The sequence below is a fragment of the Rattus norvegicus genome, chromosome 9, assembly GCF_036323735.1.
Source record: "Rattus norvegicus strain BN/NHsdMcwi chromosome 9, GRCr8, whole genome shotgun sequence".
NCBI lineage: Eukaryota > Metazoa > Chordata > Mammalia > Rodentia > Muridae > Rattus > Rattus norvegicus.
In genome coordinates this window covers 43,270,344-43,289,536 of record NC_086027.1, presented here as the reverse complement: position 1 = coordinate 43,289,536, position 19,193 = coordinate 43,270,344, and the positions used below count along the sequence as shown (strand labels likewise).

At 42.3% G+C, this 19,193-nt stretch overlaps 1 protein-coding gene across 12 annotated transcripts in view; it reads left to right on the top strand.

Moving 5' to 3' along the window:
• Positions 1-19,193, top strand: part of Prim2 (DNA primase subunit 2) — a 212,133-nt gene that overhangs the window by 110,946 nt on the left and 81,994 nt on the right. For all 12 annotated transcript variants that reach the window (XR_010054582.1, XM_017596335.3, XM_006244691.4 and 9 more), the window contains one exon: positions 16,227-16,294. Coding sequence is in view for 11 of the 12 variants with exons in the window: in XM_017596335.3 (XP_017451824.1) it covers positions 16,227-16,294 (68 nt within the window). In the remaining variant the exon portion in view is untranslated. The remainder of the gene's footprint in view (positions 1-16,226; positions 16,295-19,193) is intronic.

Genomic DNA, 19,193 nt, shown 5'->3' with positions numbered 1-19,193 from the left:
TTAAAGAGATATTGTTTATAAATAGTACCGAGTGGTGAGTATACAACACACTTTAAAATTATTATTTAAAAGGTACCTTGAGCATTTATAATATCAGATGTCAAGCATGTCTTACTATACTTGAAGTCCAGAGTGTATGCATTAACATCCACAAATCCCATGATGTATAGGAGTTTCTCACTTTACAAAAAAGCTAAGGCATAGTTATATTCACTGAATTTGGCAAGTCCCAATTTCAGCAGATTGGCTGTTAACACTACATTTAAAAATTTTCCACATCTTTCCTTTAAATTATGAAATACTCTCTCTCTCTCTCTCTCTCTCTCTCTCTCTCTCTCTCTCTCTCTCTCTCTGTGTCTGTCTGTCTGTCTGGTGGGTAGTTTACCAAGTTGAGCAAGTGAGAAGTACTCTTACATGTCCATTTCTAGACACATACAAACATATGAGATAGATATTAAGATACTCTACTAATATCACTTAATTTTTAATTAGTAAAATGCATTAGTTTTAGCTTGAAATTTGCAAGTGAACAGATTTCAAACAGAAGTGACTAGTGTGCAACTGTGCCAGAATTTATTCCACTTTGGAGTCTGAAAAATTTGGCCTAGGGTCTTGACCTGCTTGCTACTGTGTTCACTGGAGCAAACTCCTTGACATCGTTGAGAATTTCCCATCCGTGAAGCAGTTACCTGTATCCCTGTGCTTTTGATAATGCCATCTGAGAATAAAGATGATGAGTTAAATCCCACGATAATCATTTCATTCCTGACACTTAGTCATTGGCCTAAAACTGGGACAGAATCGTGAGCGTTAGGAATTTACTCAGGGAGTAAAATAAGCTTCTTGCAGGTGTTGGGCCTGGAGTTCCAACACCCAGAACACACACACACACTGTGGGAAGATGTGAAGGCCCCTGTGATCCCAGCTCTAGGGATGTAGAGATAAGATGTCTGGGGCAAGCTGGTTCAGTGGATTAGTCAGAATCAGTCAGCTCTGGGTTCATTCAGAGTTCCGCCTCAATAAAGTGAGATTGATGGACACATCTGGAGAACATATTTCTGTGTGCAGCATACACGTGTTCACATGCACACATCTGTGTACATGTAGCTGTGCCCCCTATAAAAACACACATGTGCATTTATGCATATCACACACATGGTCCCTTCCTGCTTTCTCTGAAGATTGCTGACTCAGAACATTTACAGAGTCTGTTTTATAAAACAAGCACTGGGAATCGGTCACCATTGCTTGGTTAATGTGTCCTAGTGTGCTAGAAAAAGAAAAGTGCCCAAGTTAAAATGACTCAGGAATAACAGGAGCAGGGAAGGTTACTATAGACTACTTCTATTTTGTAGACTTTTATTAATCTCTAATGACTTTCTCCTGTCCAAGCATGGGTAGCTTGCAGATGTTCCTTGGAGTGTGTTGAGAGATACACTTTAAAGTGTAACCCACTGTGCCACTGTGCTCTTATTGATGTTTTACGGGGGACTTCTCCTTTGTCTCTTACAGCTGGATATTTGTCCAATATGCACATGGCCTTTAAGGAACATTCTAGGATCCCCACTGTACTAATTACATACTTAATATGTATGGTTCAGGAAATATTTAAGTAAGATATTTAAAAGTGTGTGTGTGTGTGTGTGTGTGTGTGTGTGTGTGTGACTGCTTCACACTCTGATTTATAAAGCACTTTGTCTGCTGAAAATCCAACCAGAATGTATTATGGTTTCCCTTGCTAGATGCCCAGCAAGGAACAGAGAAGTTAATGGGTTTGTGTGTGGAGAACCATGGAGTCTGAGGGGAAGCTAAACCTAGCAACTCCTGTTAAGTAAATACAGTAGTTGCCATTAAGACCAAGAAGTCTTGTGTTATGCAGAAGGAGAGACCCTGTGTGCAGGAAGGAGGTGTGGCTGTGCTGTGGTAAGCACAGACAAGTTAGCAAGTGGGCATGCATGTGTTCATCTCTCCCTGCTCTTGACCTGTGTGAGTCACCTTGACTTTTGCACAGTACCTGACTATAGTGTGGAGCTGTGAGCAAGACTAAAACCTTTCTTCCCTGCTTTGCTTTTTGTCAAGCTCTTTTATCACAGAAATGGAAATGAAACTAGGACAGAAATAAACTTATTTTTATGGTAATATAAGCAGCATATTTAGACAGAGTGAGACACAAGCATATTTAACTTGCAAAAATAGTATTTTATTAAAAACCATAAGCAATAAATAATTTTATTTTTTTCCATCTTGTGCTGGGGATTGAATCTCATATCTCATACTTCCAGTCATGTGCTCTACCATTAAACTAAATCCTCAGCCAATAATTTGATTATTTTCAGAAGCAGACTGGATTAAATGAGAACTGAAATAAGTTGAGACCTCAGTAAATGTGCGAATAAGATACTGTTTCTCCATGAAGCCTTATCATATGATTCAAGTAGAGGTGATAATGCTACAGTGAAAATTTTATTCTAGTGGGGTCAGAATCCACCATCACGGGGTCAGCATCATCCGTGGCTCTAACAGAACCTGATATGCTGTTATGTGCTCGCTGGCATGCAGGTGACGGGCACTGCATGTGTCTTTCCTGTCTCTGTAGTTCTGACATGTTAACGGGGTGAGGAAGTTGAGACACTGAGGAATGGAGTCATTTCAGTGAGAGAATGGCTTTGAAATTCAGGACACATAGCTGGTCTGTGCTCCTTTCTTCTTGCTTTTGGGTTCTCCATGAGATTAACCATGGGCAAACAGCAAGAGAGGACAGTGTAGGTCCAAAGGAATTCCTGCAATGGCTATGAGAAGTCAGTCTGTGTAGTGGTTTGAATAGGACTGGCCTCCATAGGCTCATCTTATAAGTGAAGGCTTGGCCATTAGGGAGTGGCAGTGCTTGAGAAGGACTTGGAGGTGTGGCTTTGTTGGTGTAGCTGTGGGCTTGTTAGAGGAAGTGTTGTTGGATGTGGGCTTTGGGGTTTCAGAGGCCCTAGCCAGACCCAGAGTGTCTCTCTTCCTACTGCGTGTGGACCTACATGTAAAACTCCCAGATACTTCTCCAGCACATGCCTTCCTGTGTCCTGCCATGTTCCCCAACACAATGAAAATGGACCAAACCTTTGAACCTATAAGAAAGCCCCAATTAAATATTTTCTTTTATAAAAATTGCCGTGGTCTAGTGTCTCTGCACAACAGTAGAACACTGGCTAAGACAGGCTGTTCTGAACGGATGCGCTTGTGTAGGTGTCTGAGCCTGTGTTATAGTATGACCTGGCTGGAGGCAGAGTTTTCTAAGCTGTTTTTATTGTATGTCCTGGATTTGACCTTTCTCCAGTACCCTTGAGACAACAACTTATTGCTCTACTACCAAAGAAATGGATGTCTGTCTTGTAGGGTCATGCCAGCCTGCTAGGTGAAGAACCGATATAAACAGGTATAAGCCACCAGCTATGGAGGGCAGGTATACTGAATAACCCAGTAGGCTGCCTTATTCTAGTGCTGTTTCTGTGGCTTTGTAGGCTCAATCTGCCATAGAGACAGCATGTGTCAGACAGCAGACTCACTGGTGAACAGTGCCTGGGACTCATCCTGCATGTCATTCTCAAATTCATTCAAAGTGATTTGCATTTGGGCCACTTTTATACATGTTTCTAAACCCAGTAGGTCATATCTTTAGCGATCACGAACACACAAAATATAGAAATGTGAAGTATAACCACTGCTATACTACTATAGTGTTATACTGCAGACAACCAACCATCGACCAATAGTACTCCCTTATCCTGGGCTTTCGTTTTGTGTAGTCAGCCATAGTCCAAAATTACTATTGTATCCAATGTACTAGCCTTAGCATAGGTATGTATGTATACATGTAAACATGTAATTATATGTAGGGCTTAGTACTGTTCGTAGATTCAGTACTACAAAGGGTCTTGAGATCTACTCTCTGAGTAAGGGGAGACTACTGTGCCAGACCTCATGAAGCAGAGTCATGAGGATAGAGGGCTCAACACATAAGCTTAAGTTACTCAGCAGTAAGGACAGAAGTGATGTAGAGAAACAGAACGAACAAAGTAAAGTAACTTTGACAAATACACTGAGGTGAGGAACTTAGTACACCAGACGAGTAAGCTCGCTATGGGCAGAGCTAGTTACTGACTATCACACTGAGGAACCACCCACCCACCCACCCAACCAACCAACCAACCAACCAACCAACCAACCACCTAACTAACCAACCAACCAACCAACCAACCAGCCACCCAACCACCCAACCAAACAACCAACCAACCAACCAACCAACCAACCAACCAACCACCCAACCAACCACCCAACCACCCACCCACCCACCCACCCACCCAACCAACCAACCAACCAACCAAACAAACAAACAAAAAAAAAAAACAGAAGCCAGAGATGGTAAAGTGGTGGGCCCAGCATTCATGGAGCAGCACCTCTCCATCAGAAGCAGGAGAGGACGTACTCAGAGATAATGACAGTGGTGGATTCCTTAGGATAAAGAAAGAGCAGTGGCATCATGTGCGAAGAGCCCTCAATGCCATGCAGGAACTGTGAAGACCCACCTCATGGCAGGATATCATGACGTTTGAGAAGGTCAGCACCAAGAAAGTCTCACAACTTTTATAGCGAAGGAATAGATCATCAAGAAGGAGCCTGAGTTGGGGTAAACAGCTTTGCATCCGAGGGACTCAGTTATTTTGCATATTGAGGTGAAACAAATCACCTGAATAATATATAATTTAGAGCTTCATAATTTATAATTCATATCCTGTTTGATGAAGTATTTATCGATGTAACAAGGGCTGTGTCTTTATGGTTTTTCATAACTGGTGGTAGATCATGATATATGGTTTTATAATTTTATATGAATATTTACAAGTTGCTATTACTTTTACTAAAGAAATGTACCTTTCTTAACTCTTGGGGACCTTGTGTATGCTATTGTCTTTGATCTCATATTGGAGTATGCTTTTTTAGATCTTATATGTTTTAAAATTTGCATATGCAAAATACTTTATTTTGCAATAGGACATAACTCTGGTAGTTTGGGCAGTCCCCCAGGCCCTGGGGAGGGTTGAAATCATGTCCTTACACATGGTAGGTAAGCTCCTGCCACTGCATTTTAACTTCAACCGCCCAGATGGTTAATGTTTTAATCTCCTTCTTCATGCTCTTAAAGGGCATGTTCCTGCCATTTATGTCCTGCTTGTATGGTGGACAGAAGTCACAGTCATTGGTGGTTCCAGAGTCCTTTGTCCTTTGTAGAAATACCACACAGACTATATTTTTCTACTATGCACATAGACATTGTAAAGGACGAAGTTAATTTTAAGTATTTTAATTAGTTCAGTATGTAAACTACTTCAGTATATCAGTGGACAAAAACCAGTAGGTATTTTACAGTCTGTATGTGGGAGTTTTGACATTGGGTGTATGTTTTGTACCACATTATGACTGGGTACATTCCAAGAACGTGGTGGCCACATGTGTTCAGTAGACACATCGTCATCCGGACATTGATAAAGCAATGAAAGTCAGGCCACTGTTTAGCAGCTGCGTTCAAGCCAGCCATTGTGTCAGTACCCGTGGACTTGGGTAACTGGGATGCTGACAGTATGAGGGAGCACCAAGGCTTCAGGAGGTCACTGGACCACACTGGTTTTCTGCATAGAATTCATGCTAAAGCCCGAAAGCCTGCAGACTTCCCTGATACTGATCGGAGTTTTGGTTTGACTTCATGAGCCCAGGTAGATATTCTGCCTGCATGTGTGACGGCAGTTCAGGCTTAGCTGAGTGTCTCACCTTCTCTTCCAGCTCTGCTCTTGCTTGTGTTACTGAATGGCGTATTCATTCTTGGCTTGCACAAAATGGCAGCTTTCACTTCTAAAGTGTCCTGACAAGTCAGTCTGTTGCTCCAGTTTCCTTAAGCCTTTTGCTGCTTGTATGCCTACGATGGTGTGCCTTTAATTATAAATGTTTACTGACTATTAGGCTGTCTGTCCGTCGGTCCTATCTATTTATTTACTTCTGTCTGTCTGTCTGTCTGTCTGTCTATCTATCTATCTATCTATCTATCTATCTATCTATCTATCTATCTATCTATCTATCTATCTATAAATATGTTTGTGTTTTGAGACAAGGGCATACTGTGTAGACCTGGCTGCCCGGAACTGGCTGCATAGACTAGTTTTCTGTAGCTCACTGAGATGCCACTGACTCCCACATGCAGAGATTAAATGTCCTCCACATGCAGCCCAATGCTTTTTATGAAAAATATCTCAGTGGCAAATAGCTGTTCTTGGTAGAAAATCTTGTGGTAAAATTTTGTGAAGTGTTTGATATTTCACACAACATTATTGTAATATCTTAGTAGAACACACTCAACTTTATGCTGGTCTCTTGTGTTTGATTAAAATGCATAAACCAAGAGCTGTACGTGGTAGAGGAAGAAAGGTCGAGCTTTAGTTGGTGCCCTAGTTAGCTTTGTCTGTCAGTTGTGTTCAGTCTAGAGTCATCTGACGGAGTCTCAGTGGATGGATTGCAGGATTACTTTGTGGCCTTGTCTGTCGGACATTGTCTTGATTGATGGTTGCTTTCCCTCCACTATTCCTAGACAGGCTCTCTTGAGTTGGATAAGAAAGCTAGTTGAGAAGGACCAGCAAGCTACGGCCTCTTTCATGGCCTCAGCTCCAGCTCCTTGAACTTCTGACCTGACTTCCTTCAGTGATGGATTTGACCTGGAAGTTTAAGTAATCCTTTCCTCCCTCAGGTTGCTTTTGTCATTATGTTTATCATAGCAACAAGAAGCAAACTTGAGTGGTGGTTTTGCGCTTTTTTTCGTCCTGGGGATCTTCTGATTCATTTGTTCAAAATATGTTATCAGAGGAAGCAAAATGTAAAAGAAAACAATGTAAGATGCAGAATTTTTCTTAATTGCAGTGTGGTAGGCTTAGGGATAAACAGTAAGTGCTTCAAAATACAAATTTGGGACTTTTCTCTGTATTATGGGTAAGATCTCTTGGAACTAACATTGCCTCTGGGTTTTGGTTCTCTTTTTCTTTTCTATCAATCTATAATAAATCATGGAAATACCAGATATAAAGGATGCAGTTGCTCAGATTTGCCCTTTGTCTTGTGGTTATCCATCAGACACCATCAAACGGCTCATGCCAGAAAGTATGAAGTAATGTCTTTGGGAAGCAATCAGTTCAACGTGTGCCAAGGTCTTTTAAAGCCTCACCCAGCTATTTTGGTCTCAGATGAGGTTTTACAAATATGAAACAACTAAATGGTTATTCCTAAGGAAGCATAACTCTCAACTTGTTTTCTTTGTCCCTGTTTCTTGATTTTATGCCATGGTTGGTGAGGTTAAGTATAGAATATGACACAGACATCCAGAATTCACACACATGCTGCCAACAGTAATGTCCAAGGTTTGCTTCATCCCACCGTTTAGACAGGAGTTAATAACCTGGGTTAGTAGAGCAGTGGTATATTGTTATAATAGCTACATTGTTGTTATTATTTTGTAATGTTTAAGCTAGCAGGTAAGGGTTCAGACCAACCCTCGTCCCCTCCTTTCCTCCCTCTCTCTCTTCTTCTCTCCCTCCTCTCTCCCTTCTTCCTTCCCTCCCTCTCTCTCTCCCTCCCTCCCTCGCTCTCTCCCTCCCTCCCTCCTGTCCTCCTTCCCTGGATTTTTTAGACATAAAAGTAGAAAAAGGTCATAATCTGCAAACAAGAGATAATAAAAAAATACCTACTTTTCTCTTTGATTTACATAATGGCTTCCAGTGGCCCTGAGCTCATGCGTTGGTGTGAATGCAGTATGTTCAAAAGCTGTGGTCTGTTATTGAAGAGACTATGCCATCACAGACTTATGGAGTTTAGAAAGGGAAAACAGTGCGTGGGTTTCGGTTGCTACTTACTTCAAACTATAGGACTTTTAAAATATGACGTCATTACTCAGAAACTTGAAGATTTCAAGTTTGATAAAAATCTGTTTAATATTGCAGAATGCTAAAACTGAAAGCTGAAACCATAACAATCTCAAGTATTTTACTTTCAAGATAAAAAGATGAGGAACGAAATGGGGAAGGAAGGGATTCTGTCAATCCACATATGTTTATTGAAACATTCAAAACATGCAGTTTCTTCACATTTCTTCAGTCAGATCAAAAGACTCTTGCCTCTAAATTTTGATGAAATAAGGCCCTTTCGAAAGTCTGTCTTATTTAAAGGTGCATGATAGCATTGGGGTGCAAAGTCCAGATGGTGTGTCTTCAGCCCAGTACAGTAACTTTTCTCTCTTCATTTGACTATTGAATGTATACATGTGTGTCAGTACAAGTGTCGTGTGTGTGTGTGTGTGTGTGTGTGTGTGTGTGTGTGTGTGTGTGTGTCGATGTCGATGTTGGCTGTCCTTTGTCTACTGTCCTCTAACTTTATTTTTGTGACCAGTCATCTTTCAGTGACCCTGAAGCACATAGATTCTGACAGGCAACCTGACAATATCTGTGTCTGCATAGAGAAGTAAGCGCTGAGCCAGTGACATGCCCAGGCACACTGGGCTCTGTCCTCACGCATGTGGACCATGGTCCTAGATTTGCATATTCGGAGGGAGCAGTGGTTTGAGGTTTCTGCTGTAGGGGAAATGGGAGCTTCTCTGTCTCCTTTTTGATAGTCACCTTCAGGCTCCCTAGTATTTCAGGTGCATTTCTAAGGACTGTGCTTTATAGAATGGCCACTTCCAAAGCATTCACACAAATCTTACCCACCAGCTGGGCTCATTCTCCATTGTCTGGCCTCACTTCCAAGGGTTAGTGGAACTGTTGCAAAAACAAGCAAACAAAGTGTGTGTTTACACAGAGAATGTTTATCTCTTCTCTGTCTCTTTACTTTGGTAATTAAATATGATGGTGGCTCCTTTGATGTTAGTTCCAGATCTCATAATAAGGAACGTGCTACGTATGGGCCACATAGAGAGGGTTAAATATCACAAGCATAGTGCACTGCACGGAAGAGTGTCAGGGCAGTGGCAACTCCACTCAGCGGGATTAAAGAATTGTTAAGTAAGCTACTTAGAGAGCATGAGCGGCATGCGCTGTGAAGACCACTGTTCTCTGGGAAGCCCTTTAGGCATTTGCTAGAAGTCAGTAGAGACAGTTGGTGTCTCCGCTGCACGGAGTATGATCCGTGTGGTTGTTTAGGAGGCTTTGTGAGCGACTTCCATCTAAAACACTTTAGCTTAAGATCCCTGCTTAAGGAACAGTTCCGTTCTGCAAAACCCAGGAGGGCATTGCTTTTTCCTGGATTGTGCAGAAAAAAATAACGAATCTATATTTAGGCTAGGTACAGATACTTTAAAGGGCAGATGGTGATTGAAAATACAGTAAGAAGGGATTTTAGTACTCCAGTTACTGTTTCACAGAGTTATTAAGTGAGGCAGCATCTAGAAACCTAAATGGCTTGTAGTGTCTTTGAATATAAAGATTTTTGGCTGAAGCAAATGTTAGCTTCATCTCTTAGTAGTTGCAGTGAGTACGAGTCAGATGTCCAGAGACATCTCAGCCACCTCTCCAGCCCAAGCGTATCATCAGGGAGAGTGAAAATATCAGCTGGTTTCTTTCTTTTTTTTTTTTTTTTAAACAATAAGATGTGTAGGATATCCGAGAGAGTCAGTCTGCAAACCACCATGGTGGCACTGTCCCCACCCAGAGGTGTCCAGAAGCAGCGCATATTTCATCTGAGTAGGACGAGTGATAGTAGACTGAAGAGAACTTGTCGTTTGGAATGACAGGGCTGACGAGTGTGCTGCCTCCGAGACAGTGGGTGATCCGACCATGTGGGGAATGTCCTAAATGTGGAAAAAAATCCTTACTTATGTGGTTCTGTCCTTCCGTAAGGAAAGTCTCCTAAGAGGTCACCAAACCGTTTAGGCTCCAGTTTGGATGTGACCAGTGGAATGTTGGGAGTCTCATTTACTAGATTTCTTTTTGTTCCTGAGAAGCTTGTTGTGGAGACGGAGGCTGGGAGACCGATTGTGAGACTTAGCAGCTCAGGTCCTGTCTAGCAAATACCAGGCCCTGGGCTTACTCTCCAAGTCTGAAGAAAGGAGGAGAGGGAAGGAGGCAGAAACGGAGGAGAAAGTCTGTCAGTTCATGTGAGACTGCCTGTCTAGAGCTAAAGAATTTTGAGCCTAAAGTGTGAAGGTACTCTCAAAGCCACAAGATTTTTTTGAGGGGAAATTAAATGGCCCACGTGTGCCCTCTCTGGTCTCTATCTCTCACGCCCTTTCTCACTCCACTTAGTCTTGTATTTTATGTGTGTAAATGATAGCAACATGGTGAAGTGTCCAGAGTACCCTGATAGCGTCATCAGAACTGAGCTGAGCTGTCTGTGTCCATGTCCCCAGTCAGCCAGCCCCCTAAGCTGGGAGCATCCTGTCACCTCTACAATGCTTAATATTCTTTGGAAGTCAAACGACTCAGCGTGCTTAGAACGCAGATGGAACCTGTTTTGCACAGCAAGCTCCCTTGGCAGTTTTGGGACCTTTGTACTGAAAGTCGTGTTGGTGGGCAGCAGGAAGGGCAGTTTACAGGAGAGCCACAGACCAATGATAACGCTGATGCCGTGTGATAATTGTTCTAGAGCATCATGGAAAGGGCTAAGTTCTCGGGGTGTTCGAGCACTAGGTGTTATGATTAGCAAGGAGCAGTCTGACCTGTCCAGGGAGATTAGGAGCTGGGCGAGCAAACTTGGCCACAGGAGAAAGTAGAAATAGAACTTAGATGTTCCTGGTGTGGACCTGGTGATTGGGAGCCACCGTTGCTGTTACCAGAGAAGTAGTTCAGAAGGACGCAGGACTCTGTTGTTAAAATCAATGAAGTTAAAAGAGCAGCTGCTTGTAAAAGTTAATTTTCTTTGACATCTGCTTTGGTCCCAGTAATAAAAAAACGATAGCTCTGCTGAGCAGCCTGCCTCATCTAACCCAGCATCTTCCTGTGACTGTGAGATCTGCTCGGAGAATTGTCGCCTTTTGTTTTCAGAAAATGAACAGTGACTCCTCTGTCCTTTAAGATATGTGCAAAGCGTAATATGTGCATCTTTAATTTAGTAGGACAGATTTTGAGTTGGTACCACAGGGAATTACAGGATGCATACGGCCACCCTAGATCTGTGCCGGGAGAAGCACGTGATGTTTGAGAAACACTTTCTCCTTTATTATTTAAACATCTAAATCTGATTCTTCTTATTTTTTATAAAGACACAGAGCTGCCTCTGTTGTCTCAGTGGTAGGACACCGCTCTGCTGATTTAGTAATCAGTGTTCAGTGCCCTACAGTGCCTGGCTCTGCACGGTCCACCTCAGAGGCGCGCCTGTGACGTCAGACATTTTCATATCGCCTGAGTTTTATAAGAAAGCAGAGGTAACTGGTAGAGGGTGAAACCACCAGGGAACACAACCAAGCAATATTTCCCAAGTGAGCCGTATTCTCTCGTCATTTTTATGTGTTTTAATTTCGCCAGTGCTGGGTGAGGAGTTCAGAGAGGGGATTTATTGTTTCAGAGTGAGCCACTCTGCTCTTCATTGTCAACGGACTGAAGCACCTTTGGGAAGCATCTGCTGTTTCTTTAAGATCCATTCTCTACATTTGACCATGTTTCCTCCTCATTTAATCATGGCCCCTCTTTTCATGCCTATCTTCTGAAAAAATCATAAAATATTGTTTTCTACAGGTTCCTTCTGGGCCCCTTGAAAATTCTGTAGAGAAATGACTTTATTTCCTTGTGCGTGTGTGTTTGTGTGCCTACATGTGTGTGCAGGTGTGTGTGGGCCTATATATATGTCCATGAGTATGTTCATGTGTATGCGTGAGTGCCTGCATGTGTGTCCTTGTGTGTGTGTATGGATGCCTGCATGTGTGTGTGTGTCCATGTGTGTTTGTGAGTACCTGCACATGTGTCTATGTGTGTGAGTGACTGCATGTTTGTCTGTGTGTGTTTAAGTGCCTGCATATGTGTACTTGCACCACATGCATGTGTGATATCCTCAGAGGCTAGAAGGAAGTGTCAGATCCTGTGGCACTGGAATTACAGGCAGTCGTGAGCTTCCTTGTGGATGCTTGGAGCCCAACTGAGGCCTTCTGCAAGTGCTGCAAGTTAGTCACTGGCTGACAACAAACCACTTTTCAGAGCATTTGTGAGCTTCGGTGTTGCAGGCAAAGTGGTTTACTCAGATATTTTTTTTTTAAACAAAATAGAATTAACTTATTTAGCTTCAGCCCCAAATGGAACTGGTGTATTCCCACTAACAAATGTAATTGCTTTTAATTTGTGTTACAAAACTTTTAAGTCTATTAGAGGAAGTAATTCAGTTTGTTTCATTATTTCATTTACTAAGGACAGCAGATACCTAACCTCCCATTGCGTATGCCGAGTAGACTTTGGTGATCATCGAGAATGGTTTCCGGGACCCTGCCAGAGCACTACTCCAACCACGTGTGGGGAGGCCACCGAGGCAGGAAGGTGACTCACCGACTCCCTGCCCTTTCTCCCCTGGAGCAGGCCATAAAGCTATCATACTGTGCAACCCTCCTCTTTCCCACAGAAAAGGAAAGTATTCCTGAAGACCCAGACACAGTGAAGAATCTACAAGCCCCTCCCCCAGTCGTCATTAGATTCCTTCTTCTCTTCCAGTGAACAACTACCCGTGAACATAGGCAGGTTTCTCTTCGATTCTCAATTCTGAAGTCTTCATTTTATTTAAAACTTATATAAAAAATAAGTGAACACCTTTCTCTTGTTAATGTATGTATGTATGTATGTATGTATGTATGTATGTATGTATATATGAATGTATCACTGGCTATAGTGATTTTAGCCACAGCTGTAGCAATGGTAGTGAGGTCTCAGTGGGAGCTGTACAGTTTTACACCCGCTTTGTCTCTGGCTTGGGAAGCATAGGCAGGCCATGGCCTGAGCTGCAGCTTACTTTCTGGTAGGCTTTACACTTCTTTAGCCCTATAACCTTTACTGGACTATATAGGTCCATATCATACTTGGGTCTCTTCAAGATACTTTTACATGTTTGTTTGTGTGTTTATGAATTTTTGTCTGTATGCATGTATGTGTACCACATGCATGTAGTGCCCGTGAAGATCAGACTGCCCAGAACTGGCATTTCATAGTGAGCCACCATGTGGATGCTGGCACCTGAGCCTGGATGCTCTGCAACGAGCATCCGGCGCTCTTAACCGCTTAATCATCTTTTCTCAATTTTGTCTTCAAACATCTGAATTCTCCTTTAATCTGGCTGACTGATTGGTGGCTTTGAGGACAGGTCCCCGTGTATGCCACACTGGTCATGAGCTCTCCATTTTCCTGCATCACCCTTTTTGGCCACCAGACCAGTTCTGAAAGGCAGTGTAGCCCATGCTTTGCCGTTAGCATTAGTACACCTGCCCCCTGGCTCCTTTCCTGGATATTCTCCTGCTCATGCCTGTGTCAGCCATAGTGTGGATATTGATCTTGAATCCCTGCACACACTATGCTCGTTAATTGCTCTCCTTGCTGCTGTTTAAGCCTGCTCTCCGCGGCACCTTTCTCTGCTGGAAGAACAGCTTGTCTTCCCTTGTCCTAAGTATTTCAGACACAGATGTGTACAGAACAGGAAGACACTCCAGGAGTCACCCAAAGTTAACAGACGGTCATTGCTTCAAAACGTCCTGAGGACTGAGGAAAGGGAAAGAGTGTCACTTAGAAAACAACGACCATGGCTAAAGCAACTTACGATCAGTTAGGGCAAGGACTCAAATAGGACCCCAGAGAAGGAAACTGAAGCAGACACCATGGAGGCCCCTCTCACTGCCTGGCTCCCTCTGGCCCATGTTCTGCTCCCCTCTCCTAACCACAGTGGCAATCAAGAAAGTGCTCCCCCGGCATGCCCATGGTCAAGTGGACAGAGGCCTTTCTTCTCTTGAGGTTTCCTCTTCCCAGATGTATCAGGTTGACAACCAGATTGTTGTCACCCGTTCTAGTATTCAGACTGAGAAGTAAGTTGGTGGGAGGGGAGGCCTTGGTCCTGTGAAGGCTTGATGCCCCAGTGTAGGGGAATGTCAGGGCAGGGAGGTGGGAGGGACAGGGAGGTAGGAGGAACAGGGAGGTAGGAGGGAGTGGGTGGCTGGGGGAGCATCCTCATAGAAGCAGGAGGAGGGGGTGGGAGAAGGGGTTAACAGAGGGGAAACCGGGAAAGGGCATAACATTTGAAATGTAAAATAAAATAACCAATAAAAATTAGAATAAATAAATAAGTAAAGAGTAAGTTGGTGGTAGAGGGGCTCAAAACTGAGTCACAGTGCTCTGGAAACTGAAGCCGCTGCAGCAGGCAGCTTTCTACCTGGGTCCCTGCTGCTCTGCCTGGTGTAGCTGCCTGGATCTCAGCTGAGAGTTTCACTAGTGTGGTCCCAAGTGAAAAGTTCGTAAATGTTGGATATAAGGTCATTGTAACTTTAACCTGAGAGCCTGAGAGAGAAGTCTTCGCTGATTTTAATTAGGGAAGAAATTAACTCTTAATTTGAAAATCTCAGTCTTCTAGTCAGGGCTAAATCAGGAAAGGAGCTAAGCAGGCAGCCGGCGTGGTAGAGAGTGGAGACGAGTTAATAGTTCAGGGAAAAGCGCTGGAGGACGGCAGGGAGGAAGGACTAGAGGTAGTGAGCAGCTGTCAGGCAGTGCTGTGGTGGAGAGTGTCTGCTTCCATCTAAAGAGATGCTTTAATTAGGAAGCTGTGGAAACTGACGGGCGCGTGGAGAAGTCCAGCCCGTCTGCTCTGTTCTCAGAGAACTGGCTTTTAGAACATCTGGATAGGTTAATTACGTCTTCTTAGAGAACAGCTCTGGTTCTGAGACATGGAATCTCTAACAGTGAAAGTGATATTTTGCAGAGGGATTTGGCATTAAGGATTCCATTATAGGACGGGCTGAAGGTTTGCTTATAAAATCTGATGACTTCGATAACCTTTCTGGTGGTGACACAGGAGACAGCATTTTTCCTGAGCCCTAAAGAGCTGCTTTTGCTAAAATCACAGCATCTTATTGTGTCACAGTCTTGTGTTTTAAATTCATAACCAGTGGATGTGTTGACTTAGGTAAAACCTAGAACGTCTGCTAGTCATCATGTGATTAAATTATGTTGTTTGTTCCTTTGTTTGTTTATGAAATTGTTCTGCCACTAACTTATAGCCCCAACCCTAAGACCTACATTAGAATATTTTAAATTTAGCTCTATCTTTATTTATATAGTATGAAGCATCAGTTTGATAAGTTGTTTTCTGTTTTTGGGAAATCTTTCCTGAGATCAGCGGAGTGAGGACGCTATGGATAATAAATACTGAGGGATGTCTTGTAGGCCGTTACTTTTCCTTTGAGAATTAAATCCAGAAGAGATTTATCGCATTTTGTTGTTTTGAGTCTATTTCACATGCTCTGGATGGATGAGTGTCTTTACTTCCTAGGGGAAGTCTCAGTTCCTGTGGCTATAAATACACCAGGCCAGTCTGTCGTTGGTTTGGTGCATGGCATTTATTGTACAGCTGTGGTGTTCAGTTCTGCTCTCCTAGATTAATTTGAGGTTGCGTTTCAGCGTTAAATACTTTTAGTTGGTTTGAGTCTTAGAAGGTATTCTTGGGTTTTTACAGTAACAAGGTTGTTAAAATTATGGAAATTATGGGGGAGTCAGTATGTATTCTGACTTCCTGATTACTTAGCCATAACTGAGTTCCTCTCCTAATGCCAGCATTGTCTTAGTATCATTCTGGAAAGCTTCTTATACATTTTAATGTATAGCGCTCTCTCAGAGATAGCGTGCTTGTGAGTAGAGGCTCTTCCACAAACTCAGATGGTGGAACTCTTCTCTTATATTCCTTTCTCTCATTTGAAGAGATGAGATTTGAAGTAACTAAATTTCTGTCCTCACGACAGTGTAGTTAACTTTGGCTTTTGTTTTGCTTCTCCACTGTCCTGCCTCAGCCTGCTGAGTGCTGGAAACATGTCGTTATTCAATCCCGATGAATTCATGATTAAGCATTTGATTTAATATGGAAGTGTTCCCTTGTATTTGTGCCCGGTTTCCCGGGCTGCCTCCCCATCTTAGTGTTCCTTCAGCAGCCCTGTTTGCCTAGAGTGTTGCCCTCGTCGCTCTCCTGACCCTTTTCTCTGATTTCAGCTAACAGCCAGGTCCCTGCCTGCTGTGCAGTCCGATGAACGACTTCAGCCTCTGCTCAGCCACCTCAGGTAACGGAAAGGCAACGCCTTGTCACACTTCTCAATGCTAAACCACTTTCAGGGTGCTTACTTTTATTTGCTTGAATTCTGTTAATCAACTTGAATACTTGGCTCTCTTTGACTTTAGGATGCTAAACAGGTTCACTCAATAAGAATGTATAAGCTATTTGTTTATACATTTATACTATTTATAGATCTATACTATATCTATAACTATGCATATAGTTATATACACCCATACATGTATAATTATTCATACATTTATACCATCTCCTGATTTTATTTGATCTCGGGTATTTAAAGTATAAACACCGTAACTCTTATATTTGCTACAAGTCCTTCTCTCTACATTTTTATTTAGCCTACTTATATTTACAAGACTTACATAGTGAAAAGTACTGTTTCTCTTTATGGTTTCTAATTTTTAAGTTTATAAAGATTTAGTTATCTTATAATAAAATAAACTGGTGTTTGTTATTAAATTTTGACATTCAAGTCAGACTGAGTAGAGATGACCAACTTCAGGATAAATCTAAAGCACAAAGCCAAGGAATACTTTGATTTGGAGTTGATGAATGGATGAGGCTTGTTCCTGAATATAAACAGAATATAGCTTCAGTATTTATAAAACAATCAAAGTATAAGGAAATGAAAAATGCCCTTACTATTCCATCCCTCTATGCTTTTATAATGCCAGTATTGAAACGATGGTTTATTAAATTTACTTTTTCCTACTTACCACAAACACGAGACTTGTCACTTTATTGAAATGATTCGTAACACATCATTTTTAGTTATCGCATGGGATTTTCTTTTACAGTTGCGTTATAGTGTATTTATCAATGTATTGAAGACATGGAGGTCATCTCCAGTTCTCTTGCCTGAAGTAATGATGCCATTGAAGTGATAGATTGGGATAGTTAATGACAACCATGCTGGTTCAGTCAATTAAAGTATGATCCTTTTATTAATGACCAGACGAAGAGTGCGCTGGTGCCCCGGCTCAGGGGTACATACGGCATTTTTAAAGGTGAAGCCACATCAGTGGACGTTTATGATTTATGCTTCCTCTTAGTGTTAGTTTTATGTTTAAACTTGTTATCTTGGTTAAAATATCTGAACCATGGCCAGGGTCATGGCAGTCCCAAAAGTATTGCCAAGGCAAATGTGCTGTTGAGGGGTGGAGGGTTGAGAAGTGTCCAGGCAGACACAAAGTAAAGTCAGGACAAAATGGCCTTAGCTTAGTCATTTTGTCTTATACAAACCTTTATCTTTATCTGTATTTTAGATTCTCAGTTCCTTAGAATAGTTTTTCAGAAGCAGAATTACTTTCTTGAAGTGTATCGACCACTTTAAAGATTTCAGAATGTATGTATTTCTTTTCAAATGTTCCTCTACTCACATTCTTGTATTGCACACACGTAATGACCCAGGCCACTGTAATCTTGAAGGCGGCAGAACAGGACAAATTGGTCAGTCATAAAGAGGCTACTGTGGCCACATGCTCCTCAGTTCCATGAAGAATGACTTTTCGACACTTTATTACCCATTTCTGCTTTAGGGTGAGATGAACAGTCTGTATTCTTTGCTCAATTATTGATAACATCTCCTGACTTTATTTGATCTCAAGTATTTAAAGTATAAACATTGTAACTCTTATATTTGCTCCAAGTCCTTCTCTCAATCTTTTTGTTTAGCCTTCTTATATTTACAAGGCTTAACATAGTCAAAAATGTTGTTTCTCTTCAGGGTTTCTAGTTTTTAAGTTTTTAAAGATTTGGTTACTTTATTTTGTGAGTATACTGCATGTCTATACGTGTGTGCACCATGTTCTCGAGGTGTGGGAGGAGGTCAGGGAGGGATCAGATGCCCTGGACCTGGAGCACCAGGGTTGTGCGCCTCCCTGTTGGTTGCTGAACTCTGGTCCTATGCAAAAGCAGCCAGTGTTCTTACCCCGTGCTCCATCTCTGTCCCTAAGCTTTCCCTTCTCCCTTGTCACTCAGATATTGTCATTCAGAAATTATTATTTTTCATCTTTTCCACTGCCTTCTTCTTTCCTTTGTCCTCTGGGGTAAGCGGCTTTCATTTTTCCATGTCATTGGTTTTGTGCGGCGAGGGTGTGAGTGTGAATAAGACGAGTGCTTCTGGTGCCTAGTAACATTCATCCTATACACGTTTGTTTCACATCCCTGAGCTACACTTGTGGGTCAAGAAACCCAGACCTCAAGTTTGAGTATGTTGTTCAATCTCTACTCTCTGACCCTTCTAAATCTTTTGATTGTATCTTCAAAGTGTCTCTTACTTCACTAGCTTGTTCTCCAGTTTCCTTAACTCATGCCTTTCTCTCTGATGTAGTTCCTACCCCCACCAGATGTGATTATGTCCTTGGCTTTAGCTATTCTCTGTCTATTACCCTCCGCCCCACTTCATTGTGCTTAAAACCTGCTCTTGGAATCCCTGCTGGTAAGAGCTGTAACCCAGAGGGAGAGTGGCTGTGTGTCCTTCAGGTCAGGTGTCACATAGCTCCCTTCTCAGCCTGACCCAGGTAGAGGCAGTTTTCCTGCTATTGCAGGATCTGATGCTGTAATTGTCTTCCCACGGCCTGGCAGCCAGGATAATACCCACACATACTAGGTGCGTGTGTTCTGCAGAATGAAGTGCAACGTATGCCTACAGATGTCTCTGACATTTTTTGTTTTTCTTCTGAATGAAATTTTTATATTTTATAAATCATTTTGCCCTAAATTTTTCCTGGTTTCACGTATCCGTCAAAGAGGTCGTGTCTTAGCTCTGGTGAATACTTGATTCTACACAATCATGATCGATTCTCTTCCTTCCATCTCAGCATGGTAATTGTCACCTAGAGTTTAGATTAACTACCGACGTCTCTCTGAGTCCTTGAAACTTG